This window comes from Pteropus vampyrus, unplaced genomic scaffold (assembly GCF_000151845.1).
Source record: "Pteropus vampyrus isolate Shadow unplaced genomic scaffold, Pvam_2.0 Scaffold78, whole genome shotgun sequence".
Classification (NCBI taxonomy): Eukaryota; Metazoa; Chordata; class Mammalia; order Chiroptera; family Pteropodidae; genus Pteropus; species Pteropus vampyrus.
The window spans coordinates 1570121-1587152 of record NW_011888859.1 but is presented as its reverse complement, the minus strand read 5'-3'; the positions used below and the strand labels follow the sequence as shown (position 1 = coordinate 1587152).

At 34.9% G+C, this 17032-nt stretch overlaps 1 protein-coding gene across 1 annotated transcript in view; it reads right to left on the bottom strand.

Moving 5' to 3' along the window:
- ESR1 (estrogen receptor 1) overlaps positions 1-17032 on the bottom strand; it is a 222861-nt gene that overhangs the window by 44950 nt on the left and 160879 nt on the right. Inside the window, exon 9 of the mRNA XM_023532162.1 lies at positions 15075-15213. Within this exon, the coding sequence (XP_023387930.1) occupies positions 15075-15213 (139 nt within the window). The remainder of the gene's footprint in view (positions 1-15074; positions 15214-17032) is intronic.

Below are 17032 nucleotides of genomic sequence, written 5' to 3'. Positions count from 1 at the left end.
CCCATGAAAGAGGCAGAAAAAGAATTAGAAACATTTTTAAATTAAAAAAAAATTTAGAGAGCCACCAGCATATGGTCTGAGGGGGGACATTAAACATATCTAATGACAGCATTAAAACTAAAAATTGGAGGTAGGGGTGACAAAAAGTATTATAAGCTCTAACAATAAATTAAAAATACAAGTAATAAAAATAAGATGAGAAAGGAAGAGTCACAGAAATTATTAGATTAACTCAGATGTTAGCAGAGTAAATTGACATTATTTGATTCAACAAATCAAGTAGTAAAAGCGTTAAGTACTTTTAACACCACAAAATTTAACATTGAAAAAATCCTAATGGCTAAAATTAAAAGGTAGTTGAGGAATGTTAAGGTACTCGCTAATTTTACTACTTCTCATAGTAGGAAACGAACAGTTTCCAAAGGAAAAATTGACTCAATATATATTAAATGAACAAAGAGCAAAAATGCAACATACCTAAAAGTAAAATAAATAAAACAGCAAAGAAAGGAGCCCACTTAATAAGTGAAAAAAAAAAAAAGAACTTGAATCAGACATAGTGGCTATATCCATAAATATAAATTGGTATAATTCATCTATTAAAAAATATTCTCAGATTGGCTAAAAAGTAAAATCCAACTGTAGACTGTATAAAATAGAGACTTAAATGCCCTCTCAACTTAAACTCTTCATTAAGTAACTCTTGAAGAAAAGGAAAAATAAATGTGAAATTGCTGAATTTTTAGAAATAAGTATATTAAAGCAAGATATATCGAAATCGATGGTACATAACTAAAGCAGAACTTTGAGAAAATTCTTTGTATTAATTACCTATTTTATGAAATAAAAATAAATGAATTAAATATGAACTCCAAAAGCTAGAGAAAGAACCACAAAGTTAACTGACTGAAAGCAAAAGGAAAGACTTAATAAAGCTAAAACTATAACAGGTTAGAAAGTAGAAAACGATTAGAACAATTTTTAAAAATTTAAGCTAGTTCTTTGGGGAAAATAATTGACACAACAGCGAAACCACTAGCTGACCTAAGTTTTCTAAAAGAAGGATAAATACACAAAATAAATTATAAGGTGAAAGTAACCATCAAATCAGAGAAAATTTTTAAAAAATAGTCAGAAACTACTTTGTCCAACTCAATGCAATAAACTCGAAAATCTAGATGAAATGGTAACTTTGTCAGATTTAAAATATTAAAACTGACTCTAGAAGACATAAAACGTTTAAAGAGACCAATTATTACAGAAGAATTAAAAATTCTAGGGAGGTCTCCTCTGAGGGAGCCACTGGATCCAGATGGTTTCAAAAGAGATTTCTGCCAACATTTTAAAGCTCAAATAATCCCAGTGCTACTTAAACTTTCCAGAGTATAGAAAAGGAAAGAAAAAAACTTCAAGCTAGTTTCATGAAGCATGTGTAACATTGGTAACAAAATGCGAAGACTATACAAAGGGAAAATTTTACAACCAACTTGCCTATGAATTATGATGCAAAAATGACAGTTACCTTCATTCTTAATGAAAACACCCAATAATATAGAAGTCCATAGAAACTCTTATAATATGAATATATAAGAACAAAGAAATGATGCCCACTGTTTGCTACTATTTGCTACCTATAAGATGTTAGAGGTATTATTTGATGCAATTAGATTTTTTAAAAAACATTTAGATGCTGGAAAACAGTATGGAGGTTTCTCAAAAAATTAAAAATGGATATACCTTTGACCCAGCAATTGCATTTCTGGATATTTATCCAAAGAAAACCAAGATAATAATTTGTAAAGATCTATGCTCTCCAATATTCATGGCAGCACAATTTACAATAGCCAAGATATGGAAGCAACCTAAACGCCCATCAACAGATGATTGGATAAAGAAATTATGGTTCATATATACAATAGAATATTACTCAGCCATTAAAGGAAATGAAATCCTACCATTTGCAAAAACATGGATGAACCTAGAGGTTATTATGCTGAGTGAAATAAGTCAGACAGAGAAAGATAAATACTATATAATTTTACTTATATGTGGAATCTAAGGAACAAAAAGAACAAAATAATCAAAAACAGACTCACAAATATAGTAGACAATTTGGTGATGGACAGAGGGCAGGGGGTTTTAGGGGGCTGGGAGAATGGGGTGAAGGGTTAAAGAAGTACAAATTATTAGTTGATAGATGGTCACAGGGATGGGGAGTATAGCATAGGGAATGCAGTTAGCATTACTATATTGGCTAGGTGGAAAACCAGAGGAGAGAAGGAGTAATTAGGGGGATCGTTTTATAAACTATGTAAATATCTAACCAATGTACTATATACTTGAAACTAATTTAAATAAATAAATAAATTTATTTAAAAAAACATTTAGATGCTTAAGGATAGAAAGAGGTAAAACAATCTTTATTTGCAGATGAGACAATTGTATATTAGGTAACCCCCCAAATAATGAAAAACTAAACAAGAAGAGAATTTAGTAAGGTTGTAGTCTATAAGAATAACATGCATAAATCAATTATTACATACGTACTATATATATTTATTTAAATTATATATAAAATATCTAGACATAATCTTTAACATATATGCAAAATATATATAAGGATACTTGAAAACACTTCTGAAAAATACGATAAAAGATTTGAACAAATGGAAAGGCACACCTTGGATAGGAAGATTCAACATAATAAAGACATTAATACTCCCTAAGCCAATTTATATTTAACACGATCTCAACAAAATTATCAACAAACTTTCTAATGGAGTTAAGTTCATTCTAAAGTTTGCATGGAAAGAAAAAAAAAAGGAACCTATAAAACCCTAAAATATCAAAAGGCAGTATTGGAGAGATATATGAGAAATATCTCTCACATTAATTATGCTACAATTTGGAGCTGCTATAAATAAAGCTATGTGATGTTGACTCATAGACAAATCTTAGCAGATAATTAAAATTTTATAAAAAGACTTAAGTTTATAAAGAAATTCAGTGTATAATTAAGGGTCCATCTCAAAGCACTTGAGAAAAATAGTGACTTTTTTATAAATGGTGTTGGAAAAACAGAAAAGCCATCTGGAAAAATATAAAAGTCAACCTTTCTTGCATACTGTATATCAGGATAAATTCCAAATGGACCCAAAATGTAAGATTAAAAAGTATCAGAAGCAAGAAGAAGTGAATATAATTATAGCTAAGGGACAGAAAAACCCTCCCAATAAAATAAAAGATGAATATATTTCTGCTATAAAACTTATTTTATGAAAGCTTTTTACTCAAAATTTAGCATAAACAGTTTAAATGAAAATGAGAATTCGAGAAAAGATATTGACAATTTATATCGAGAAAAGTTGGTCTATACGGAGCTCCTAAAAATCGAGGAAACAAAATCCAAAAGTTTGGCAACATATTCTGTTGGAGAGGCTGTGGAGAAACAGATTGGTAAAAAAGCACTATGATACGATATCATCGATAGTAAATTTTTCAATATCTAGCAAAATTGCATATGCATGTACCTTTGAACCTACTTTTAGTAATATGTCACAAAGACAACTAAGAAAAGTACGAAATGACTTATTCACAAAGTTATTTATTATGGCCTTTTTGTTGTTGTTGTTTATAGCACAAGATTGGAAATAACCTACAAACCCATGGATAAGGGATTCCACCCAACAGCTTATAAAATAATCATAAAAAGGAATAAAGAAGATCTTTAAATATATATATGTAGTAATCTTCAAAACAATGTGCAGATTATATATAATATGTTATTTTTGTGTATGGAGTCAGGATACGATTACATATAAATATATATACATACTTATATTCATCATATGTAGCCAATCTTAATTCAAATATGATATTATAAGGGGCATCCAGTGGAGGGGCTAGTAATGAAGTTAGACTCTGAATAACCTGGTTATAAAAATTTTGACTTTGGAAACAAATATTTTATATATTCAAAAAAATTAAATAAAAAATATAAAAAGGAAAAGCAAGTTGAAATGAATGATTCTTACTTTATATCAAGCTGGTGGCATCAGAGAGAAGAGTTATTTCAAGCGTCTGCAAAACACAATATTTTGATTTTCTATTCTCAGTGGAATATAATTGAAAGACAAACAGAGCTACTTAGAAATCTTCAACTGTATTAACTGGTGTAATTGTTAGTAGAAAGACTGGAATTATTATTTTTTAAATATTTTCACACAATGAAAGATAATGAAATGAGTAATAATATTTATGTTGTTAGAAATCAAAGTTTGAATTGAAAATATCAGTATAAAATAAGGTGCTTATATCCGAATTTAATCCATTTAAAAGGCGAAGAAGCTAAGGCAACTCTAAAGTAGTGAACACAGCACGTGCCAATCTTGAGTTCTCAATTCCGATTTCTCTGAAATAAACAAGGGTCCATTATAGAAACAGCTGATTCCAAATCTGGGGCAGAAAATTTGCAATATGAGGATGAGAGATGTTACTATGCTCTTCAGCAAAGAGGCACCGGAGATGAAAGGCTTATATTCAAATCACACAAAGGCCGACATGAAGGAATTCTCATCCGCCAAAGATAGGACTACTTGAACATCAAAAAAGGATAACAAATCAATCGATTCATACACACTGAATAAGCAAAAATCTATGCGCTCATAATGCTACCAAAAAAATTCTCACTGGACATCATTGCATGGAGATAGGATACCAGTTGCCCCTTCATAGCACTGCTGTCAAGAACTAGAGCTCCACTGCTTCCCATTACTGAACATCTCAAAAAAGCGAGTTCGTACTCCCTCTCTCTCATTTTCCCTACCCATTTTCTCATTCATACATTATGCTTTCATTTAACAAATGTATACTGCTTTCCTTACCTTTTCACTAAAAATCCTCTCTTTAGAGACAACGTTAACCCCATAATTAACAAATCCTTATTCCCCCTTCTTATTCCTGCCCACCTCTCTGTAGTATTTGGTATAATTCACCATGCTTTTTTTTTTTTTTTTTTTGAAAGCTAGCCCTTCCTTGGAATCGGAGACTTTGTGCTTCTACATCTCAAACAACTCTGATTTAACACCAGGCTGGGATTTTTTTCTACTTATAACTCCTAAAGCTCAGCCTTTTAAGAGGCCTTTCCTCAGCCCTTTGGACACCTCCTTCTCCACTGTCATGCCTACTTATTACATCCATTCCACACTTTTAACTATGGAGAAGACTCAAATCTTTTATTTCCAGTTTTTTATCTCCATCTCTCTGTGAGATCCAACTTTCTGCTGGACATGACCTTCAGTATATGCTCACTATATCTTAAGCCCAGAATGTATAAGGAAAGACACATTTAATTTCCTCAACACCTACTCTTTCCTGTCTTCCTAATTCCTATCGATAGCACTGCCATCCTTTCGAGACCACACATTTGAAAGCTTCATCCCCACATGCCACACCATAGCCACACTGAATTAAGGGCTCAGTCAGGCTCTGCTCGCCTCAGAGGCTAAGATGGATTCAGTCGCAGGCTCACTTGGACATGTATCAAATGATATAGGAGAAGCCCTTGCTTTATCAGGGGTATGCAGTAACTTTTTCTTATCATCATCACATTTTGGGTACCTCCTATTTTCCAACAATGAAGTCATGATGGATCTTAGAATCTGTGCCCACGGCGAGTGGTAAATACGTAAACAGATTAAGAAATTGATTCTCTGCTGTGATAGACAACCAAAGAAAAACTGACAGTGTGCTTTTTATATCTCCTTTTCATTTGATAAAATAAAAATGCAGGTAAAATAACAAATAGGAATATTTAATGTCTTAAAAATGCCTCTAGAAGCATCAGAAGAGAAATCTTATCCTTATTCATTGAATTAAGAGCCCACAGGGAGAAATCAATAATATCAAGAAAAGAGATTAGAACTTAATTATAGATCATAAGGGCTTATAACCATGCCACTAATAATAAAGACAATTTCAACTTTCAACAAGAAATGGAAATAGACCTAATAACTTAATTTACTTTGAAGTCAAAACTCCATCCACTCATAAAATTAAGAGCTGTCATATAGGAAAATACTCAACCAGTACTAACATCTTGATATAAGTAATATTTCAAAGATGTGTAAACTGCGGTTATCCACCACAGAGATTGATAAACCTCTGCCAAAATCCCCTGCTACCCTCCTGCCAGCTCCAAAGGACCAATATATGGAATAACCTCGCTTTTACAGTTATATCAATAACATAGTATGCTTTTAGTCAGGATCAATGAATAATAAGTATCTTCATGCTAGCATAAAAATGTCAACAGTGGAATCAGTTTATAAAAAGCAAGCATAAAACAAGAGATTGATTTTTCACTTAGAATCCATATCCATTAGAAAATGATAGAGCTACAGCTGATAGCACAGAAATCAAAAGGATTATGAGACTACTATGAACAATCATTTGCCAACAAATTGAATAGTCTAGAAGAAATGGATAAATTCCTAGAAATATACAAATTGTCAAGACTGAATCATAGAGAAAAGAAAATCTGAGCAAGCAAATGACTAGTAAGGAGATTGCATTAGTAATCAAACACATGCCAAAAAAGAAGAGTCCAGGACCAGACAGCTTCAATGGTGAATTTTACCAAATGCTTAAAGAAAAATTAATCTCAGTGCATTACAAACGTTTTTAAAAAATAGAAGGGAAGAGAATACTTCCAAACTCATTTTATGAGACTAGCTTTAGCCTGATACCAAAACCAAAGACACTGCAAGAAAACAAATTACAGATGAACACAGATGCAAAAGTACTTAACAAAATATTAGCAAACTGAATTTAACAATACATTAAAAGGATCATACACCATGATCGAGCAAGATTTATTCCAGGGATGCAAGAATGGTTCAACATTCACAAATCAATCAATATGATGCACCATATTAACAAAATAAAGGATAAAAATTTTATGGTTATCTTAATAGGTTAAAAAAAAGATTTAACAAGATTCAACATCCATTTATAATAAAAACTATCAACAGAGTGGTGTAGAGGGAACGTATCTCAACATAATAAAGGCCACATATAACAAGCACACAGCTTACATCATACTCAATAGTGAAAAGCTGAAAGCTTTTTCTCTAAGATCAGGAACGAGGCAAACAAGGATGCCCGCACTCACTGCTTTTAGACAGCATAGTTTTGGAAGTCCTAGCCAGGGCAATTAGGCAAGAAAAATAAATAAAAGGCATATAAATTGGAAAGGAAGAAGAAAAACTGTCACTATTTGCAGATAACATAATATTATATACAGAAAATTTTAAAGACTCCACCAAAAAACTGTTAGAACTAATAAACTAATTCTATAAAGTTGAAGGATAAAAATTAGTATACAAAAAGCAGCTGAGTTTTTATACACTAATAAAAAACTATTAGAAGGAGAAATTAAGAAAACAATCCCATTCACAATTGCATCAATGCAAAGAAAATACCTAGGAATAAAATGAAACATGGAGGTGAAAGACCTGTACACTGAAAACTAAGACATCGAGTTCTTAAAGAAACTATAAGTTCTTACTACAAGAAAAAAAATTGTAACTGTTTTGGTGACAGATGTTAACTAGACTTATTGTGGTGATCATTTTGCAATATATACACATATTGAATCATTATGTCGTACCCCTAAAACTACTATAACGTTATATGGCAATTACATTTCAATTTTTAAAAAGGGGGGTGATGGCAGAAGATAAACTAGATATAAATAATGTGGGATGCAGTGCAGGCCTGCTTATAATGGCTTGCTTTTTCTTATATTCATTTGTACACTAATATCAGTTAAGCACTAGACAGTAAAATCTCTGAGGATAGATGAATGCCTCTTACACATCCCTTTTTCATATCTCCAGTATCATGCACAATCCTAGAGATATGGTAGTATTCAATAAATAAATTGACTTAAACTGAATTCCAACTAGCACAGACTTGAATTTGGCCATTTCCCTTTATCACTGGGCTTTAATGGCACTCACTAAAACAAATAAAGATCTTTTTTGGTAATTAGGATTAAAGCAGATATGAGAGGTGGATTACTTGATTTTCCCTGTGTAGCATGATGACTTAAATAAGATTAAGATATTTTAGAATTACATCATCAAAAACACTATTTTGATTATATTTTAAATCTATTAAGCTGGTGGTTTAGTGTTAATAATACATGGTAAACACAAAAATAAAGTGGTATATAAAATGTAAGAAAAGTCAAATTAACCTCCCACACAGGATTAATTCTTTGGTTGGAATTATGCCTTTTCCTCTGGAGCGATTTTATACTCAGTGGATCCTTACTATTTATAAGCTTATTCCTCTTGAGGAGTTAAAAGACTTGTGCCTTAGCAAGCTTTAGAACATAATGCTAGCTAATTGCTGTTGTCTTTAAGGAGAAACCTTGATTTGAATGTTTTGTTTTTTACCTTTTCCAATAGAACCCCTATAAGCACTTTTATGATTGACGATCTTGTTGGTCAAATTGACTTTTCCTGAAATTCCATTGTGTGTGTGTGTGTGTGTGTTTAATATTTTTATTGAGATGTAATTCACATATCCCATCATTGACCCATTTACAGTGTATAATGCAATTTTTTTTGTCCAATAGATACTTGGAATCATTTTCCAACAGAGGTAATATGACAGTTTGGCTAATTTCTCCCTTCTTTTGGCCTCAATTTTTTACAGTTTCATTTCCCAAGATTTGTCAGAACGCTAATCCAAAGACTTGTAAGAATCAATCAATTGGTATCTGCTATTAAGTAATTAGGTGCTCAGAACTCAAAAGAATCAGTGGATTTGGAGTGAGAATACAAACTAGTAAAACTCTTTGCTACCTATATTCTCATCCGATGGTTGAAATATAGAAAGTATAGAAGATAATCCAGCACATTACTTCCAGCCATTTCTGTAAGGTAGAGCAAAAATAAAAAAAATAAAAAAAAAAAACATTCTGAACAAAGTTCTTAAAATACAAATGGGGCCAACCAAAGCACTTCTGGAAAGTTATGGAGGGAATTCAGGGCAAAGGTACTGGAGTAACTAAACAGCCACGGATTGACTTTGCCGATAGGACGCTCACTCCCTCCTCCCACATCTGCTCCCCTAGCTACTGCTCCCTGTCAGTGTAGCACCCATTTTTCAAAGGGGAGAAATCTGAACAGGGAATTGAAAGGGAGGTCTTCCTCTTCATGCCCGAGAAAATTTGGAGGGAGGACATTCTGAATTCATCAACTTACTTCAGAACTCTAGTTTTCACTTTTCCAAGTTAAAAAAAAAAAAAATCTGCAAAGAATTTACAAGTTTTACATGGGAAAAAAAAAATCAATTATAAAAGAAAAGCTAATGAAAGCTCTGCTGGAAACATTATTTTGTTTGCATATTTTTATTCACATTTTTCTGAAATATTTACAATAAACAGGTAAAATGAGAATGCTCTTTCTTCTAGAAAATGACTTTTTTTTCCTATTTAAAATGAATTTATCTCCTCAAAACGATCTGCTATTTAGTAGAAGAGGCAAACTGTTCTTTGAGCGCAGCAAACTGTTTTTCTCTTGAGAAAACTTATTCCTCTTCCATGCCTACAAATAAAAGAACTTTCTGTTGTCCAGAACTATTTCCTACAGGCAAAGCCTCCTGATGCGGGAGTGATGGAAAGAGCTACATCAACAACCCTCTGGCCAGAAGCTAGGTAGAGGGAATATTCTGTATGTCCAATTAAACCCTGCTTTTCAAATGGATGAATAGTTTTTTTCTCTGAGAGTGAATAAGAGTTGAAAGAGAGTGCTTTGGCTTTACTGAGAAATCCACAAATATTTTTCAGAATTTGTTAGCCCGATGGTGCCTGCAAAACAGAATTACACAGTGCCTTGGAAATTGGATAGTCTCACTGAACAAGCAATTTACATTGTTTCTTCAACATCACACCTGCCTTCCAGCGATTGCAAACTTTACTCCTGCGAAAACAGAGACCCCACAAGGAACAGTCTGAGGCAAACACTTCTGCTTCTGTTTTCCATCTATGTTTTTCTAGTGTGAGCACTCAAGCAGGACTAAATGAAGAGGTGCACTCGGAGTTGACACAGAGGACATATTTTGTGTTTTCTGGTGCCAAAACACACCAAAGGATTAGGTGCTAGAATGGAAAATGAGTTTTCTCCATTTCCCAATTACTTTCACAGGCCTTCTTATTATCTTTAACTTTCCTCTTATAAAACACACACACACACACACACACACACACACACACACACACACTAAAAGAAATTACTGGGTTCTTTATTTATACCTTATAATAACCTTTATTTCTTGGTTTTCACAGAAAGTGATGACTGCATTAAGTGCTTGGAACTCACTGCTACGGGATTCAGGGGAGAACTGGAAATTGTGGGTAGGCTAAGCATGGCGAGGATAAAATTAGCTTTCAAGCATATGACTACCAGGAAAGTTACATGCTACCAGAATCAAGATATCATGCGCTGTCATCAGGGTTGTAAATCAGGCATAACGTTTTTTTTAAAAGGATGCAAGATAGAAAATGTGTCCCGTGCTCACAAATGCGAGATGGCAACCCAACAGGTTTTTATGTTCCTGTAATCACTAAACCCCATTTGCCAATACTAACATTGGAGTAATTACAAGGAAAGCCTGGGGTAAATTCTACCCTCTTGATAGCCTTGGAAAGCACAAATGCCAGGATTTGCAAAGGTTTGTGAGAACAGGACATCATTATAATTAATCACAGGCAAACCCCTGTCTTCAGTTAGTAACCCTGGTAATCCATGGGCGACAGGCCTGCTTGACTTCTGGCCTTCTCTTTTCCCTATTTCTATGCAAAGGTAAACAGCCTATGGAGGTGGCAGAATTTTCAAAGTTAATGTCAGTAAACCTGAGATAAAATAAAAATGATAAAGCTAACACTCGTCTTCTGCTTATCGGCTTTCAAACATTTAGCTTCGAAGCTTATGGATTTCTATATTTTATTACAAAAAACAAAAACAAAACAGTGTTTCCTGTGAACAATAAGATGGGGAAAAGCAACATAGAGATCAGGGTGACGCAGGATAATCAGAGAGGAAATGCTGTCAAGGAGGTTGCCAGCCTGCGAGGCAACAACATAAACAATGCTCTCAGTCATCACGCAAAAGCCACCTTCCAGATGTATACCATTTCCAATGGGCTCCTGGTCACAATTGCTTTTACTGTTATGTGTATATCAATGTCATCAAAAGCAGTTATCCTCTAAGACCAAGAGGGTACAAGAGGATACTGAAATTTCCTAATATTTAGGTGCATGTTAATAATTAGAAAAGTGTAAAAAATTTTACATTTAGATCATATTTTAGTTTTTACATTTTATACTATTTACATAATATACATTTATTTATATAATTTTCTAAGCATTAACATGTATCTAAGTATTAAATGTATTCGAATCTTGAGGATTTAATTTCGTAGTGGGTTTAGTTATGGGGGAAAAGATCCTTTGCTTATCCGCATTTGGAATTTAAAAGTCACATAACAGTTTTGTAGAGTATAAGCAGAAGTGCAAGCCTAAATCAAATGCATTTAGTAATTTAAAAAACTCCTTCCAAAACATATAGATATTAATTTCTGCAAATTCTGCAAGGGATTAAGCCAGGAATTGATGCGTAGTAATAAATAAGAGGTGAGTGAGTTTGATGACAAGAACAACTGAAATGACCATCAGAAGATGTGGGTTCTCCTGACTGCCGTAAACCATCCGAGTGACCTTGACCATTGCAATTAACCAGCATTCAATGGGACTCATGGATGACTCTGTATATTGGAGGTAACAAAAAGATGAACAAGATCTGGCTCCTGCCCACAAGAACTTGATGAGCTTATAAGGAAGGTAACACATACAATTATAACTGACATACGGCAGAATGAGATGAAGAGAAGTACAAACCAAACACAATGAGAACTCAGACAAAAGAAAGGCTACTTTCTGCCTGAAGAGGAGAGAGTTTGAAGGAAAGTTTTATGGAAGAATGACATCTGAAATGAGCTTTAAAAGAATGGATAAGGTTCTGATAGGGAATCTTAAAAGTAGAGGGCTTTTCAGAAGCAGTGGAAGAAAAACTTGCGGTTAAAGTTACATTCATGGTTCTCAGGCTGATTTTAATGCACGGTTATTTTTAGCTTGGGTGGCAAGAACTCACCAGGCTCACCGAAGCCCCAGGACTCTGTTTTTGGACCCATTGGCCTTCCTCATTTACATCATTTGACCAGCTCTGCCGATGTTTGTGTTTGTGACACTTGCAAAAGGGATTCATAATTATCAAGATAAGAAATCTAGATGGGACCTTCTGCAGAATGAAGAGAGCCAATGAAAGCTGAGTAAGGAAGCATCGGGACCCCAGCTGAGCCTTAGAACAAAATCTCTAGCAGCACTGTGAGGAATTGACTACAGGAAAGAGGAGCGATGGCCGGGCAAGAGAGGCAATCATCTGGGGAAGGACAAGAAGAATGTGTCCTCGGGCAAAGGAATGGAGACAAGAGGGAGGTATAGGTTTCAGAAACAGTTCAGAAGTGACTTGATAGTCAACTAGATAATCTGGTGAAGGGAGGAGTGTAATCCATGGTTAAATTTAAACTTCATAGCTTCTATGTCTAGGTGAATGCCGATGTCACTAATATAGAGAAAAAAGAAAAGGAACAAACTTGATAAGGAAGATAATGTTTCCTGGGGAGGAGGGGTGCTATGAGCATCTAGTAGGGTCCAGGGATGCTGTTAAACATCCTAACATGTACAGGACAGTCACCCACAAGAAGAATGGTCTAACCAACAATGTCAGTAGTGCAGAAACTGAGAAATCCTGATCTAGAAAAAGTAGGGACTTTAAATCTGGAGTTTTAGAAAGGAGGAATGGATGGAGATGAGAATTTTTATTCACTCATACTGCAGTGAGAGATATGGGAGAAAATTAACCACAGTCGAGAGTTTGTGGGAAAGAAAGAGAAGCAGGTGGCTGATGAAATCCTAGGCAATATCACCTCATTGGCAAAATGAGTTCACTGGAGTGAGGTAATGTCACAACCCTGTTCGTATTTAAAATGCAATGACTCGATGACTGTTCTCAGGAAGTGTGTCCCTAGGAAGATAGATATGAAGGAGGTGGTCTGAATGAGGTGGTAAATCATGAAGCAGACCAGTTCAGTTAGGAATGTCCAAAACATCTGAACATTGAAGACACATTCCGATCCGCAGCAGGAAAACATGCACAAGGTCTGAGATTTTCATCTGCAAATTGGCTATAACTTGGTCACAGAGCCACACTACTGTAAACAGGAAAGTGTTTTTAAAAGAAGAAGAAAAAGTGGGAGGAGGAGTTAGAGGAGATGCGTGAAGAAAGAAGGGAAGAGGAAAGCGAAGGAAAACAGAGGAGAAAAGATATGGGAAGGAAATGAATAACAAGACAAGCGGAAAAAAGGAAGGGAAGGGAACGAAAAAAGGGTCAGAGCACTGTGCAGACATCTTCTAGAAGGCTGAAGGAATATGATGTGAGGGCAGTCCTAAGAAGTAAGACTAGTGGCCGTCCTCCATGATTTTGTGAAACCGATATGGGAGACTATTTCACGGACGGCAAAATCTGCTTCTTGGACAGTATCGTCACGATTTTTCAAAAGCTGTAGTAACACACAATGACCAAACAGGAACCAACACCTGTATACTTCTCCAGGGCTTAAATCAATGTTGCTGTAACTGCTCCAGGGAGTTTGGCCGGAGCAGGACAGGAGATGGGGAGATGATGTGGCACTCTCGTGCAAAGGAACGTGCAATGATGCGTCGTGGGCAACGTGGCAGCCTTAGACTGCTGAGCAGAGGCAAAACAGGTTAGCGAGAAACAGTTAGAAGATGGTCCTTTTCCATTCCAATTGTGATGTGACCCACAATGACAAGGGATATCTGAGACTAAAGGCAGCAGCAGCAAGAACATGAACACAGGAAAGGAGGCCACAGCTGGATAGGTCTCGAATTCCAGTCCTGGCTCCCACCTTAGCTAGCTTGGTGCTTGATGCAGAGTGTCTCTGAAGCTGGTAAAATGTGAATGGCAAGTTTCCTAGGAGTGCTGTGATAATTAAATGAGGTCATATATGTAAAGCATTTGCCCGATGCCAGGTAGGGACGGACTCCCTCAGTGGTAGCTGCTGTCAAGTAATGTCTAATCCTATTACTCTAAGTAATGCCTGAAAACAAAAAGAACAATGGGACTCGCATTCTCAGTCAACCCAAATCGAATATGTTAAATAAGGTAGAAAGCTTGAAAAGTAAAATCTTCATTTTCTTTTTTGTTGTCGTTGGTATTTTTTCTTTTTCTTTTTTTTTTTTTTTCATGAATTTATTGGGGTGACATTGGTTAACAAAATTATATGGGTTTCAAGCGTACAATTCAATAGTACATCACATGTATACTACAGTGTGAGTTCACCACCCAGAGTTAAATTTCTTTCTTCATTTTATAAAATGAGCAACTTTTATGAAATGGCCTTCAGAACTTTGGTCAGATTTCCTCATTGACTGATGGGAAGATTGGAAAAGGAAATGCAAAAGCTATTGTGGTTTGTATGTACATGGTCCCCCTCTTCCCCCAAAAAAACTTTTTAATTAAAGGAAAGTTATCTATCATTTCTTTTATATAACACAAGATGAAAGCAGAATTAGAAAATTACAGTTCCTAGTTTTATAAATACCCACACATACACATATCCATAGATACACATACATATATACATATATTTTCACCGTGAAAATACCAGACACGGTATAGATATACATATTCATATACATATATATTTTTAAAATAATAGAGCTAATTGAGGGAGATGCCTAGCAGAAAGGTATTCATAGATTTCTGTGAACTCGACTGGCCTTCATCACCCAGATTCACCCATTTATAGAGCAAACATAAATGTAGTTGGAAGTTTTGTGGTGCACTCAATAAGAGAGTTTGGGGAATCGACTGGGGATTATGAAGGATATTCATCCTCCAAGCCACAGCCAGGTCACTCACCTGTCCAGGAGCAAGTTGGGAGCAAACAGGAGCTTCCCTGGGTGCTCCATGGAGCGCCAGACGAGACCGATCATCAGGATCTCCAGCCAGGCACATTCCAAAAGGTGAACCTGGTCGTGGAGGGTCAAATCCACAAAGCCTGAAACAAGACAAGAAGAACCCTGCTGACTGAACATAAAAGGCAGCCATGACTGTGAAGGGAATGCAACCAGATATTTGAACTGGTAGGGTCTATTTTCTATTGGATGAAATAACATGTACTAGAAACACTTGATAGTAACTATTTGTAAACCTAGCTATGTCAATGAACTTCGGTGTGGCATGGAGTTCTTTGTGCCTTAGTGTCGATTCTACAGAACTAAGCTAACTTATGCACCCTACTTAGCCTTCTAGAAAGTTCTGTATTTAAATAGTATTAAAATCGGTATGTACTCTACTTAGACATTTCTAATAGCCCTATGTGACTATTAATCTGAATATTCATTTCTATTTCAGTTGAGGATATTAAGGGGCAAGAAATTTAAATTACTTGCTTAAACCAAACAGAAATTAGAGAGCAAGCAGGACCACGGTCACTGAATTCCTATTTATTTGCTTCATCACTAAGCCATGCTCTTTTTTTCACACTGTATAAAAAATACTAATGAAATAGCATATATAAATAAATCACTTGGAGGAGAATGAGTGATATGATCACTTCTGATAATAAACACTAAAATATGCCCTTCTTTTCTAATGACTTCTTGGGAGATTAAAGCTTTTTCCAATCATCACTGGCAACATAGCGGTGCTAACAATGACAATAATAATAATAATAATAATAATAATAATAATGACAAAGAGGAGAAGGAGAAAAAGAAGACCAATTTATTGTGCCCTTACTATGGATTAAAAGCAATGCTAAGTGCTCACTGTACACAATTTCTTTTAATCTTTTGTTAATACGATATCTCTAAGAGGTAGGAGTGATACCATTTTACAGATAAGGAAACAGATGTTCAGAGGCTTAAATGGTTGTTAAGGTCAGAGATGGAAATACAGTCTCTGGAAGCCATGCCCTTGACCACAACTGACACTGCCTCTTATGAGCTGCAATTAATTATAGACCTTGGATCGACTGAGCCAATAAATCCAACCACACAAAGTAATATATGCTAGAATGACAGAGGAATTAAATTAACAAAACGTCCATAAAGTTTGCTGCTTTCCACATCAGTTCCTTGTTCTTTTTCCCTGAGATTTCTGGTCAGAATCTATTTCCTTCCTCACTCTCTTTCTGCTCTCAACCCTTTGTTCTCTCTTATCCATGAGACTGACTCTAGGGATCCCATTTTTCTTTGTCTTCTTCTTCATTTTCTCTAACTAATATTATACTTTTACTAGTTATCTATACTCATTTTTATTAAAAAGCCAAAACATAAGTTTATTTTCCTTGAGCTGTCAAGATTTGATAGTTTGCTTACTGGATGTTTCTTTTAGGGGACTGTGGAATTATCATGGGATCAATATTAAAGAGTTAGCTTGTCATATCATCTAATATACTTAAGCACCGTCTTTCACATAATCCTTACCGCCAAATAGGTGATGATTCACATAGAGAAACATATATAGCATAAGCTAGAGAAAGACCTCAGAGTCTATGCCCTGTCTAGCCATCATCTCATTATCAAGCCTTGTCAATTCTATTTTTGAAATAAAGCTAAAATACTTCCTCTCCTTCCTGTAGTCCCACTGTTATCATATTAATTCAGTTCCCAAGAGTCTCTCGTCCTTTTATCTGACTTCTTTAACTCAGCATAATTATTTTGAGACTTACCCATGTTGTGGCATGTATGAATAGTCGATTCTTTTAATGGCTAAGTGGTTTTCTATTGTATGGCTATATCCATACATAATTACATTTTGCTTTTCCTTTTATTGGACATTTGGGTTATTTCCAGTTTCAGGCTATCATAAAT